Source organism: Etheostoma cragini, chromosome 12 (assembly GCF_013103735.1).
Source record: "Etheostoma cragini isolate CJK2018 chromosome 12, CSU_Ecrag_1.0, whole genome shotgun sequence".
In the NCBI taxonomy this organism is placed as follows: Eukaryota; Metazoa; Chordata; class Actinopteri; order Perciformes; family Percidae; genus Etheostoma; species Etheostoma cragini.
Genome location: NC_048418.1, coordinates 17,632,559 through 17,646,373, shown reverse-complemented (window position 1 = coordinate 17,646,373; position 13,815 = coordinate 17,632,559). Strand labels below are relative to the sequence as shown.

Below are 13,815 nucleotides of genomic sequence, written 5' to 3'. Positions count from 1 at the left end.
TTTACACCAGGAGAAGCTTAAAAAACTATGCTCAACACAGGCAGGAGGCTCTGTGTGCCTGGAGGCTTCCTGAACTGAATACGCTTCGATGGAAATAGCACTGTAGATGTCTCTACTCAGTAGGTCTTACTGGATATTTTCTCTTAACGAAGAGAGAGAAAAAAAAAAAACGTGACATTGTGAGGCTGATCCTCAAAGAAAGAATCCGATTTATTCCATTGCATATTATGTTAGTGTTGATCCAGCTGATCCTTAAAAATGTAAAAGAAATATATATTGTTGTTAGTGTTTCACAGCATTCTGGTTGACGGACCAACATGCCTCATCCCTAAAGAAGCATTTAGAATCTCTGGATTTGGTCTAAAGACTGAAATGGTGCAAAACAAAAGGGCCATTCTAAAAGAATGGGCAAAGAAATGAAGCACAGTCAAATTGACAATTGACAGGCCACTCAACAATAAATCAGCTGCGAGGTCACACGTTATGTGTCCTCATGAACATGGTAATACGTTTGAAATCAAAATTTAGAAATCCTGGGAATTGTTCTCAGAATGACTATTATTCATAGGAGCAGTAGAGCAGCAGATATAAGCAAGGTCTCAGCTGTTAGGTTGATTGACACATAGACTAGTATACACATAAATTGAGCACTCTAGGATATTCCAGGTTCCAGGTTGTTTTAGTTAGTACTCCTCTGGGGAGACAAAAGCAAACGTGGACTGCTACACTCTCCAATGTTTAAACAGAGCAAAAGCTCTGTTCAAGAGCAATAAAAGCTCCCTTTACATGTGTGTAAAATGCCTCATAAAGACCCACAGACCCAGAAAATGCAGGGAACAGTCATTGTCTGCCCTGGCTCCTGCAAGATTCATTCTATCAGTGTTGGTCTATGGAGCTTTTCATTGAATTACTGACTTAGAGCACAGAGAACAAAGCCTTAACATATTATTTAAGTCCATTAGCGTAAAAGGGCAATCATACTTCTGATGCTGTGATTCTTTCAGAAAAAAAAGAACAGTGTTACCATTCTGATGACATGGCACTTTCTTTAATTTACACTTCTTTCATGTGCATGAAACTACCTGAAAGTTGAAAATAGTTCTCCTCAAATCTAAAAAAAGCCCTGAGCATTTTCATCTCCTAGCTCCTCCTCCCTCGTTTCATCCTAATACCTCCACTTCCCTGCATAAATGTATCATTACAGTATCATTATGTCTATGGTATCCTCCAGCCTCCATTTACAGGGACTTAGGTACTGTGTTCTGGGGCTTACGTGGACCATTATGTCATTAAGTCATTATGAGCTGGGACAGAGAGAAAATAATACCCATAATAGGAGCTACATTGGGCACTGCTTAAGACTATACTCCCATCCGGCCTGCCTTTGTGCCTACTTATCTGTCTGACTGTAGATCGGTACGTGTGTCATGTTACATATCACACTATCTTCCTCCCAACAGAAAAAAAAGTTTGATTGTAAAACTTCTGAAACAGTTTTTTACCCTGCAAGTGTATGTGTTGGCAATGTCCGACTCACCCCGGAATTAGGATACGCTGTCCAGCCCAGTTCAGCTGTGGCCACTCGAGTGTCCATCACGGTCTCTGCAGCGAAGAAAGAAAAAGAGGTAGGGAGAGAGGAAGACAGCGGTTACCCTCAGCAAAGCTATTTTGAGTATCATTCCACAGAGTTGAACTGCATTCAAGCCCCAGTGATCATCTGACACTATCATCGATGCACAGAGAGGAGATGAATCCCTCACAGTGTTTCATCCATCTCTGCTTGACTTCTGTTAAGACAAGAGACATGGAAACAAAGCGTTGGCACTTTGCTGGGAGGAATATCTGAGAGCTTCAGTCATGTTGTTAAATGCTGCGCGTTGTATTGTGTTCCCTCAGTGTGAGCATGAAGCTAAAGTATGTGCACGCTGCCTTTGTTTGTGTGTAGGTGTGTGCATTTGCACCATATGCAGTAATTTGTGGGAAAACTGAGAGGATATGTTTGTATCTGTGTGCAACATGAGACACACAGCATGGGTTTGCATGTGGCCGTATGAGAGGGATGAACTGTGTCACATTGTTTACCCAAAGAAAGCGGCTTCACAAATGCAGAAGGAGCCCTCCACGGCGAGGACATTGTAGTTTGTTTACTCCAAGCGGGGAAAGTCCCTGAAAACTAGTTTGGCGGTGAGCTCTTTGTGTCAGTTATTCTCAACCCACAGTTAGGAAACACAGACATTTACAAAGTATGCTGTGTATGCTGTGTATGTGAGAGTTTTTACCCTCCTGTTGTCCTGGGGTCCAATTGGCCCCGTTTGTAAAAAGGTTCTGCATAAGAAATTGAGGATTCTTTCATCCAAATTGTCCAAATGTTACAGGGATGGTTCCATATAACGCTTCTTAGTTAAACAAAGGACCAGTTCAATACTTTATTGAATTTGGGGTGTTTTATTTCCCTCCAAAAAAACTTTGACAAAAGACAAAAAAAAAGATTTATTCTCATATAAATGAGGTTTCTTGACCCTGAGTTTCGAAAAAGAAAGTAGTGTAAAACTAGTGGTAATATAGTGTACAGTATACTGATGGTAGTGTTACATAAATGAAAGAAACGTTGAAAGCATAAAAAAATTGTTCATTTCAGTTTTGACTTGGGAGGATAACACAAGGGTTAATAAAAAGGATGTCTTGTGTTTCTCTGTGATATACACAAACTATCAAGACGCACCGCGGAGAGCTATATGGTGCACTGGTTGCAAACAAAACTGAGACAATAAAAAGTAATAACCTCAGAGATAAAAAAATAAATAAAAAAGAATCTTCTGTAGGGAACAGTTTAGAGGATATTTAAATTTATCTACCTCACTTTGGACTTGTATTGCACAAGGTGTCCTTTCTGGTCCCATATCTATGAAATATTAGGCAAAGTTTTCCTCTCGCTCATCTCCAGTGACACATCGTAGACAAATGAGTCTGCCAGCTCACCCAAGAAGTTTGTCAACCCTGTTTTGATTAATATCTGCCTTGTTGGCTCAATGAAATCTGGAAATTTGATATGGCTCAAGGGAAGAAGAGAGACGTATGACAGTTATCATGAACCACCACACGCACACACACACACACACACACAAACACAGACAGAGTGATGGACTGGGTGACATGTTGGCCTTAGCAGTGTAATGACAGATTCATCATTTCTAAAGTAACAGACTATGACCTAAACCTTCCTTTTTATTGAGAGTGAACAAAGGCATATTTCATGTTTTTTTATATCCCCTGCCACAACATGCCCTCACTTGTTTTTGTTGTGGCCAAACAGATAAAAGAAATTGGAGCCAGAGGAGGGAATGGTATGTCTGGGTGATGATTTGTAGTAGATAAGCAGGAGTGTGTGGGGATTTTCAGAGGAAATGTGGTTGCTGTGTCGTTGGCTTGGACATCTTCCACTATCACAGCAAGCGGTTGGCTAGCAACGCCCACACGCGTTAAGAGGAGAGGAGAAATATCACTCTGATTGAATGCAAAGACATAACCAGCAGCCGCTGGTTCCAGCCCTCAGCACCCTCCCTTTTACCTACTCCTACGCAGGAGGCTCACACCCGCAGCTGTTGCCTATTTGGAATCTGACTGAACTTGCAGCGATTTAGAAATCATTCCAAATGATGGAGCACTCGTAGCCCGTCATCTGTAGTTCAAGTGGTCTTGGTAAAAAACAAGTACAAAGAGCATGAGTGACAAGCCACCAGTAGGAAGGAGAGATGCCTTTCATTCTCAATCCCCACTTACTGGGAGAAACTGTCCTCAGACATGAAACCAATTAGCCTAGGTAATTTAGCTGCACCCACAAGTACTCACGCAGATACACATTAAGCCACAAACACACACACACACACACACACACGCACGCCCACGCTGCACACACACACACACACACACACCCACACACACACACACACACACACAGTAACATTTACCAGCCAACTCAGTGAGCAATTTTCTGTGTACACCTACAGTGACAGCCTTGTTCACACCCGGCTTCCATCAGAGTATTTCAATTTCCCTAAGATCTGCCTTGCCTTGTCTAGTTTCCACAGCCAGCCCGCCAGCCAGCTCCAGCCTGCCGGTTCGGCTTGCTGTCAGCTGGGGATATGGGAGCATGAAAAAGCCCTCAGCGCCAGCCAGCGTTGTGGGGACTGCCAACCCTTTCTCAGGGGAAATCATAGAAGCTTTAGTCAAATCACAAAGGCACTTGGTAGGCCATTTTCCATTTCCTTTTAAAAGCAAAGGAAGGGGGGAAGGAGGCGCAAGATGGTGAGGGTAAGAGACAAAAAAAAGGTCAAAAGCCCATGGGAGGGCTGGATGAGCCCTGTCATGTGACCTAATGTCTACCATTAGCAGAATATCAGAGTAGCAGATGAGCAAATGGAGGATGCTAAGTAGTTATAAGCAACAAGGTGGGGCTTGAACAGCCGTCACGCCATGGCTCACACACCTGTCCACTGGCACAGGGGATTTGGAAGGTCTCCCTTGTGTACGCCGTGTTGGTTTGTTTCAAATGAGCCATGATGTGGTCCATTCATGCATTTAGTCATAAGTGGATTTGAAGAGTTTTGTTTTAAAACAAGCTACCCACATTCATTTAAAGAGCCGGCTCTTTAAAAATTACAAGAGGCTCCTTTTGGTTTATCGCTAAAATTATAAATCATTCAATGACCTAAGGTTACAAAAAAATTTGGTTTTAGAGGGATTTATCATCTGTTGATATTTCCATGTTAAAAGCATAAACTACCAAAATGGCTGCTGGTCCATTCATGTAAGGACATCTTGAAGGTAAAAATACAAATGAATGTCTAGGTTCACATATTTGACTCTTTTATTGTACATTTGCATTTTGGGACATTTATTAACTCAGATTCATCTCTTCTTACTGTATGGGGGTTCCAGTACTTTAACGCTGGGTTACTCCTCAGCTTAGACCATAAAACCCTCGTAAAAACAATTAGTCCTCCCTTTCCATGGCTCCCTGATTCTCATCGCAGTTATATCTGACCGCACATCCCATTCCTCTCTTTCTTTGTAGTTATTTTTTTTCCAAGTCATTTGGAAGACAGGGAAAGACAATAGCTAGCTGTAGTCCCTCACATTTGGAGGGTAGCCCAGAGTGATTTCTCCTGCATTCATATTCTGCTTTGTCAGCTCCACCTGCAAGTTCCAATAAATTAGACACAGGCAGGTTCACTAGCAGTTCAGTCTGTGGGAAAATTATTAACATAGAGAGGTTAATGTTGACTGTATCATAAATCTATTGGAAAACAATAGCTTGTAGGTGTCAGGGTAGCTCGCCTTAGATGGATTCAAAGAGCCGCAAAGGCCGGGGGATGTATGGTGACTACATCGCTGTATATTAGTTACTCTAAAAAGTACAACGGATGTGGGTTGGCTCATTGTGTAAGGATCACTCAAGCTGATACACTGCCAGCGTACTCAACAAAACCCAAAAGTCACATGCCGAGCCAAAACCAAGATCCAACCAAGGGCCCACAGCTTCAAATGCCAGAAAGCACAGCTCCTTCTCATTAGCAGCAAGTGGTAGATCAATACCAAATGGTAGGCTGTTTCCACACAGAGAGAGAGAGAGAGAGAGAGAGAGAGAGAGAGAGGGTTAGACAGAAAGAAAGGGAGAGAAATGTTAGAGAGAGAGCGACTGCATTAAACATTGATGGGACCTTGCGCTACTGATCGATAAGGCAGCCCTCTTCACACAATTACACGTCAGCAAGGAGTAGCATGATACATCACGTAGACACGCATGATTGCATATTGCTCGCACTGGGACCAAAGAACATCTAGAGAAAGAGAATTTAGAGAAGGATGGGCCGCATGAATGGATTGGCCAATCTCTGTACCCTCTTTGAGCCTTTATGTATGACTTTAATTCTACAGTTTGCAAGTCGGAACGGCAACATGTCTATGTAATTCCCCCCTTTGTGCCCATGTCTGTATGATTGTATGGCTGCCGGTCGATAGAACATGCGCCAAAGGGCCTCTCTGAATCTCTCTTAGTCAATATGGCATACAATTCTTTGCGGATTTCCCTTTGCAACCCATTGCATATCTTTTCCATTCATCTATCCTTTAACTGCCCCCCTCTCTTCCGCCTTCACTATGTCCTCCTGTTCAAGGATGCTGGAAACTTTGTTTTGCAATGAGACAATCATGTCCAGATGCTGGATGCTAGGCTGAGCGGGCCTTCTTCTGGTGATCGTAGCAACAAACTGAAATAAGATCCAAGGGCCTTCAACGGCATTATTTAAGAGGGCTTTATCTTTTCTCAGAAATGGAATCAAGATGGAAGGACAAAGAGAGGGAGAGACGAAAGAGAGTAGACAGACAGAGGGAAAGACAGATATGAAATACCAAGAGGATAAATCAGCGGCATTGAAATGAGCACTTAACAATGATGAAGCCCCATGGTAGCCCGCTGAGCCTGGCTTCCTAATACGGGGCTGAAAACAAAGTGACAAACAAACAAGAGTAAAGGCGGCTGCGTCTCCCAAACTAATCAGTCGTCCACTCGGGGGATTCATGAATAAAAAGGGAACATTTTTGACAGAGTAAAGTATTTTTTGCACAAAACGTGTGGAGGTTTGTCACATCAACAGACAATATTCATTCACCGCACCCTAGAAAATTACAACCAAAAAAAAGATCGCTTATTGGACTGGAAGGGAGGACCACATGAAGTCGAACATGGTCGAGAGCATTGAGCGGATTTGAAACTGCTTCAGGGTAAAAAGCACATGAAAGAGGTGATGTCTTTGATTGAGTCAGCGTGTTCAACAGAGAAGACAATCCTTGCCAACACAGATGTGAGACTTTTCTAATCCGGGCCACACTAAAGCTGTGTCACTCATTCTGAAGGCTTTTCGCTTTAAATAGACGATACAACACCGTCAACAGAAATACATCAAAAGAAATATGTTACGTCTATGTCTTCCTGAAGACAGCAATGACAATGTGGCTGATTTGAAAATTGAACGGAAAATAATCTGCCATCCTCTGAGACATTAGCGGGGAGTGATGGGACACACAAGTCCCGCATCGGTGAGCCACAGACAGAATAGGCTCCCAGGCTCACAAATCACACATGGCACGCATACACACTCACCCACACACACAAATGTATTAACAGTGTTCTGGGCTCACAGACAAAATACAATTTTCAGCATGAAAGAAGAGCAGGTCAGTATCAGGGACAGGAGACAAAGCCAAGACAGATGAGAATATACAGAGGAGGGGATTTACAGAAGCCAAAGTGAGATCAGCAGCAGATGTTAGGAAGAATGCCTCACATCGCGGGACAGGAAAAATGAATATAGGCCTATATGCAGAACCTGATGATATTATCCTATCATCCCCAAAAGGTGACATTCACTTGGCCTTACACATCTGGCCTGCCACATCAAATAAGATTATAACTTTTATGAATAAGATTTGACCTTGCGGCACTCAGTGAGCAGTAAAACTCTCTTTCCCCCGCTATTACCGGTTTGTAAGGGAGTTGCTGTGGAAGGGAAGCAGGAAAACACAACCGCCCCCCCCCCCCCCCCCCCCCCCCCCCCCCCCCCCCCCCCAGAAGGGGTTGGCAAACACAGACAGGTACACACCCAGCGTCTGGTGACAACAGACTCACGCCTCTAATAATGTCTCCGTGGTCAGTCACTCATTAAGCTACAGTCTCGAGACAGAAACAGCACATGTATGCATAACCCCCGCTTCACACCTATTCTTTCTCTTCTTCGTCCTCCTTTTCTTTTGCCATCTTTTTTTTACTCGCTCTTCCTTTCCCTCTCCTGGTCAGGTGAGAGAGGTTAGGCACATCATTTGCATTCATTAACATTACATTAGCAAACAGAGTGATCTTTAGAAACCAGGCTGCCGGAGAGTGTCATCTTTAATTCATCATAACCCCACCACCCACCCACCCACCCACCCACCTACCTACCCCCCCCCACTCTCTCTCTCTTTACCTCCACCTTCTTCTCCTCCCCCTTTCCTCTCCCACGCATCCATCCTTCTTCTCCGTTGCCCTCTGTCCCAGTAATCCCAGCGCATCCTTTCTCCTCCTCCTGTCTGCGCATTTCTTCACTCTCAATTTACCACTGTCTTTCATCTTCTTCACTTCCCTCGTGTCTCTTTTTTGCCTTCTCGCTTCATTCCTTCCCTTTATCTGTCTTTCTCTCTGCCTCCTGTTAATGACAGGCTATAGGATGTTTGATTTCTCTGCCTGCATAAACTGAAGGGACACACCCAAAAACCACAAACACACACACACACACACACAATATTTTAACATCGGTCTGGTGGACAAGACTGAGCTGAAGATCTCCAGGCTTTATAAAGGGCTATTTGCTGTGACCCATTGACCTGTGTTTATTAAAAAAGAAATCTTCCAATCGAAGGACTCCACACACACACACACACACACACACAGACACACACACACAAACACACACACACACTCTCTCACCTGCAGACATACTGTATGTACTTCCTCTCTCTTCTTCTAATGCTTGTAAATGGCAGGTAGTCATTTTCTAGCTGACTGGATGTAAAGGAGAGGGAACCAATGCTCTTCTATATTCTAACTATTACCAAAGACAGATGGGAAGAATCTAAGCAAGAATTAGTCCCGTTCTATGGGTCAATTAAAACAAACAACGTAATTTATTTTAGCACAAGGGCAAAAGACTTCCAATGAATCCGTCTTACAAAACAAGAAGGCAGTAAGGAGCCAACAACAAACTGGAGGGGCTGTAGAGATTATGTTAGATCAATGTGAGATGAGCAAATCTTAAGAATATTTTATAACATAACATACTGTGTGTATCAGTTTCAAGCCAAACAGTGGGGATATTAACATTTCCTTGAAATGGTGAAATGATATCAACATAATCTGGTGGAACACAACACTGACGCACACAGCAGAAATATGATCTCCCCTCATGTAGATTTTTGGAGTGAGTCTGGCAGTGATGACACCGCTTAGGGAATTCTACAGTTACTTTAGTAGACCATCATTTAATTGATTCTCACGAGGACCAATCAGAAGCCAGCATTTATGTTGTTGTTGTTGCAATACCCTACGGTGAAGATAAATAGGAAAATACAACAACATGCCGTGTTGTAATGCCCACAGTACCCTGCTATACCATGAACTACTACAAAGTAATATTTTTTTAGTCACTGTTTTAGTCACCATTATCTTTTCTTGTATCTTGTATTGTTATTGCCACTCTTTATTTCAAACCCAATCGGCCCCGTCAGACACCGCCTACCAAGTGCCTGGGTCTGTCCGAGGTTTCTTCCTAAAAGGGAGTTTTTCCTTGCCAAGTTGCAGTTTTGCTTGCTCTGGAAGGTACTACTAGCCACTAGAACGGTTGGGTCATTGTAAATTATAGAGTGTGGTCTAGACCTACTCTATCTGTAAAGTGTCTCGAGATAATTCTTGTCATGAATTGACACTATAATGAAAATTGAATTGAAAATTGAATTGTTGAGCCATGTAGAGACACAAGCACATATCATTATATGCACTGGCATGCGGCTCCAATACAGATTTTTGTGAGATGTTTTTACCTCAGGCTAATTTTAGAAAATGTTAAAACATAAACAATATCATGTATCTGTTCTGAATAAAATGTGTACTCCAATGGACCAATTGGAATAAAATGTTTATTTCACATATGTATATGTATTATCTTACTATGCAAGGTTAATGCTTCCATCTATAAACACTTATCGGGCTGCCAAACACGTAGTGCATACAAACTCAAAACCATATATAGCTAACAGTAATGAGCCCAGAATCTGCCAAAGTTTGCTGTAGCAGCAAAGCAGCAGCAGTGACCAAGCAATAAGCCAGATGGAAGAAGCGCTAGCCTCCCACAACCATCACAATACTCATTACTGCTGATATTACCTTAGTCTGCCTGTCTGCTTTTAAGAAACCTGGCAATTTACTGCAGTAAAGTGAGGTAATTACAACTCTTATCAGGCTCCTCACCTTACAAAACAGCATTCAGGGAGAGGGAGACTACTCCCCAGTGGTTCACTGGCTCTGGAACAAGGCTTTGGCTGGCTTCCCAATCCCTCAGCCACACCCACCCCCTGTAATTTATTTTCTTTGCAACCCCTGCTCCTCCCACTCCCCCTTTTGTTCTCCAATAAAAGAATTAAAAGCAGAAATTTGATCACTTTAATGACACTAAAAAACTGAAGTGCGGAGTGGCTGACGTGAACCATGAGGGCCCGAGGAGTATCGCTTTACAGCACAACCGCGGCGCCAAAAAACAATCTCCTGCTCCAGAAATGGAGAATTAGAAAATGAGTACCAAACACTGTTTATGTTGGAGAGCTAGTATGTTGGTGTTGGAGGTGGTGGTGGTGGGGGGATGGCAACGTAATTGAACCTTTTCCCTTATAGAGATTGGCTTTACAATGAAATCAATCCACTATAGCTATGACATTTCCAATCTTCACATGTGAAAGTTAGACGTTAACCCTGATTTGGCCCTGTTATCACTTCTGCTGGCTGGAGACACAAGTAGACTGACGGAGAGGACCGTGTTCACGTCTCACTGTGATTGGGTGAGGCTGACATTTAGCAGTACAAGCTATAGCTAATGGGCTATCCAGGTTGAGTTAAAGCACGTTTGTTTTTCAAACAGATCAGGAAATAGTGCTGAGCATGTTATGGTTGTGTGTGTCTCTGTTTCCTGTTTCATTTTTTAAGTCTGTTTTTCTGTTCTGTCCTGTCTTATTTCCTGTCTTGTGTTTTCCTGCCCTTTTGCGATGGCCCCACCCTGATTTGTTTCACCTGTTCCCAGCCCCTGTATCACTGGAGCCTACCACAGTGTCCCTGTGTTCCAGTTTTTGGTACCCTGTTCTTTTGCTTCACCTCCATTCTGGGATGATTGTTGGCTGCTGCGTTCAGGACTCCTTTTGTTAGGATTACTTAATGATATCAAATCCTCAAGCTCAACGTTGCTCGCTGTCTCTACATTTGGGTCCAACCTTCTCTGAACCTTTCGACAGAGCAAACAAAAAGATGTCACTCACTTATCTTGCACTGCAGTCCTTCACTCTAATTGAGACAGTAAGGATTGTCATTAGCACAGTTCTGTGTGTGTGTGTGTGTGTGTGTGTGTGTGTGTGTGTGTGTGTGTGTGTGTCAGTAGGTTCATGGCGTTGGAGTGTGAGAGGGAAAGAATCACAAAACAAAGTACAAAAATAGAGAGAAATAACCGAATCACTAAAATATGTGCACAGTGTCTCTGTTGGCATCACAGTGGGACTCGCCTGGTTGCATTTTATAGCAACTGGGGGTAAGGAGGGCAAAGAAAAAGATGGAACTGACTGTCCGTTTCTGTCACACACTTGAACCGAGATAACCATCCGGTAATATGTGGAGTCAGTACGGAGGGCAGACTGAAACCAAGAGAGATGGAGGGATAAAGAAAAGGAGAAAGCGAGTAGAAAGACATGATTGAGATAGGAGGGAAAGGAAGAAGGTCTGCAGTTCATATGAAGAGAAACACCGAAGAGGATATGGAAGGAGTAATCAGGGAGACACTGCGACGGTGAGGGGATCATGTGCCAGTGCACTGCGTTATTTTATCCAGGAATGGATCTTATAGCTAAACACAAGAGTCACATCATTTCTTAGAAACTACCCGACCCGATGTCTGTCCAGCTGCCTGAATGTACAAGGGCGTGCTCTGCTTTCGTGTGGTACTTGCAATATTTATGAACAGCAAAACACAGGAACAAAACTGTCTGGGCTTGACACGGAACATGAACATCACGCTAACAGCAGAGAAAGCAAATGCATAAAAGGGATAAAAGAAAGTGTCATAGATAGATAGATAGATAGATAGACAGATAGACAGACAGATACTTTGTTCATCCCGAATGAAATTTATGGCATCCAGTAGCAAGAGAACCATAACACAACAAACACATATACACACATATCTCACGCATACATAAGAATATTAATAAAAAAGAAAATCAGTCACAGAGATGCAATGACCATGATAAGGTAAGATACTATGGAAGACTGTGTGCCATGGTGACAGTGGACAGGGGTGCAGGGGATTGAACAGTGCAGGAGATCATGATTAAATATTAACTATGACTATTACATATAGACATAATAACCTATATAAACACCAACATGTTGTGGAAGTTCTTTGTGCAGCAGGAGAGGGGAAGTTTTGAAGTGTGACTTTTTGAAACAAAAATAAAGACAGCTGAGCAATATTACTGTCTTTGGTGAATTTTTAATTATATTTAGCAAAGTATAAATGGCGAAAACAGTTTCACAGAGTTAACAGCAGTAACAGTGTGAGTGTCTGGTGCAATTAAACAGAAAACATCACAGTCCTATATTCATTTTTCCCCAGACAAGAGGAGATCTGGTTTGGAAACATGAAAACAATGAATCGTAACATGATGAAGTTGGAGCTGTTTCTACATCTTTTCTGCATCTGTCCCCCATCTTCAGAATCTCTAGCGGTTGATTATCTTAGCTCCTGAAGACAACCTGGTGCAATTTGGTCACGAACAGTAAGAAAATGTCCCAGCTCTGCACCCTTTGTCGTTAACAGAGCTGTGCACATCTGGATCTTACAGACTACAGGGCACCGGCCTTCAATGGGTGATGAGTAAACAGACAGACAGTCATTTAACACAGAAACATAGAAAATGAATAATACAAATAATAATACATGAATATTATAGAAGGATACATGAAATCATGCTTAAATGTATTTCTTTTCCATTACAACTAAGTACTATGTGCATACACAATGAGACCATGTATACACGCTCCCATGCCATTAAACTCCCTTGGCTCAGAGTCTGACTCAGAAACTTTGGGTGGCATTTATCCGAGCAAAGTATGACTAAAGACAATGACAAACTGCCCCTAAAACTGAAAAAAAGAATGAAGAAAGCAAATGGAGCCTGCCCTTTAGTCCCCAAAAGAATAGCTTAATACTTATTAACCTCTGTCAGCGCCAGTTTCTCCCCCAGAATAAAGCAATGTGCCACTGGAAAGTAATAAAGAAGACTGTGTTCAAGGGGTAGAGGCTAACACCAGCTAGCTATATCCAATCTCATTAAACTCTGTTGTTAACCATGTTTGGATGCACTGCAGAATTGAATCGTACGTCTTGAGTAATTCCCCCATCGGCAGAGGGGGAAACGGACAAGAGAGGACAGGAAAAAGGCAGAGAGCGAGAGAGAGAGAGAGAGAGAGAGAGATAGGGCCTTGAGGATTTGATGCCGTGTTCTCCCTCTGTCTCATATGTGGCAGTAAAAGAGCAACCTTCAACCACCTTGAACCCACTGGAGCTGAATTTCAATAAAAGTCAAATTATCACCAGCGCCCATGGGGCTCGGGAAAGGCACTAAGCCTGAATTGACTGTGCATATACGACAATTTAACAGTTATATGGAAGTGTGAGTGAGTCAATCATATGACACACTTCTAAATTCTCACTGAGAGGAAGTCTCAGAGGCGAGCAGTGGTTAGTGTACCCTGTCGAGAGAGGTTGCCACTGGGATGGATCACTGATTGTTTTCTGTGAGTGTGAGTGTGTGTGTGTGAGAGAGAGAGAGAAAGTGTGTGAAAATATGATACTTAGCATTAGTTTGAACCTGCTTGCAAAGCCAGGTGGTCTTCAGCACTTCTTTGTGTGCAAAAGTACATACGACAACATGCGATTGGGAAAGTGTTATTCAATTTAGCTGCTG

At 42.7% G+C, this 13,815-nt stretch overlaps 1 protein-coding gene across 3 annotated transcripts in view; it reads right to left on the bottom strand.

The window, feature by feature from the left end:
- The window catches only part of LOC117953612 (ephrin type-B receptor 1-B), a 168,103-nt gene that overhangs the window by 114,568 nt on the left and 39,720 nt on the right, over positions 1-13,815 (bottom strand). For all 3 annotated transcript variants that reach the window (XR_004658649.1, XM_034886790.1, XM_034886791.1), the window contains exon 2: positions 1,538-1,602. Coding sequence is in view for 2 of the 3 variants with exons in the window: in XM_034886790.1 (XP_034742681.1) it covers positions 1,538-1,602 (65 nt within the window). In the remaining variant the exon portion in view is untranslated. The remainder of the gene's footprint in view (positions 1-1,537; positions 1,603-13,815) is intronic.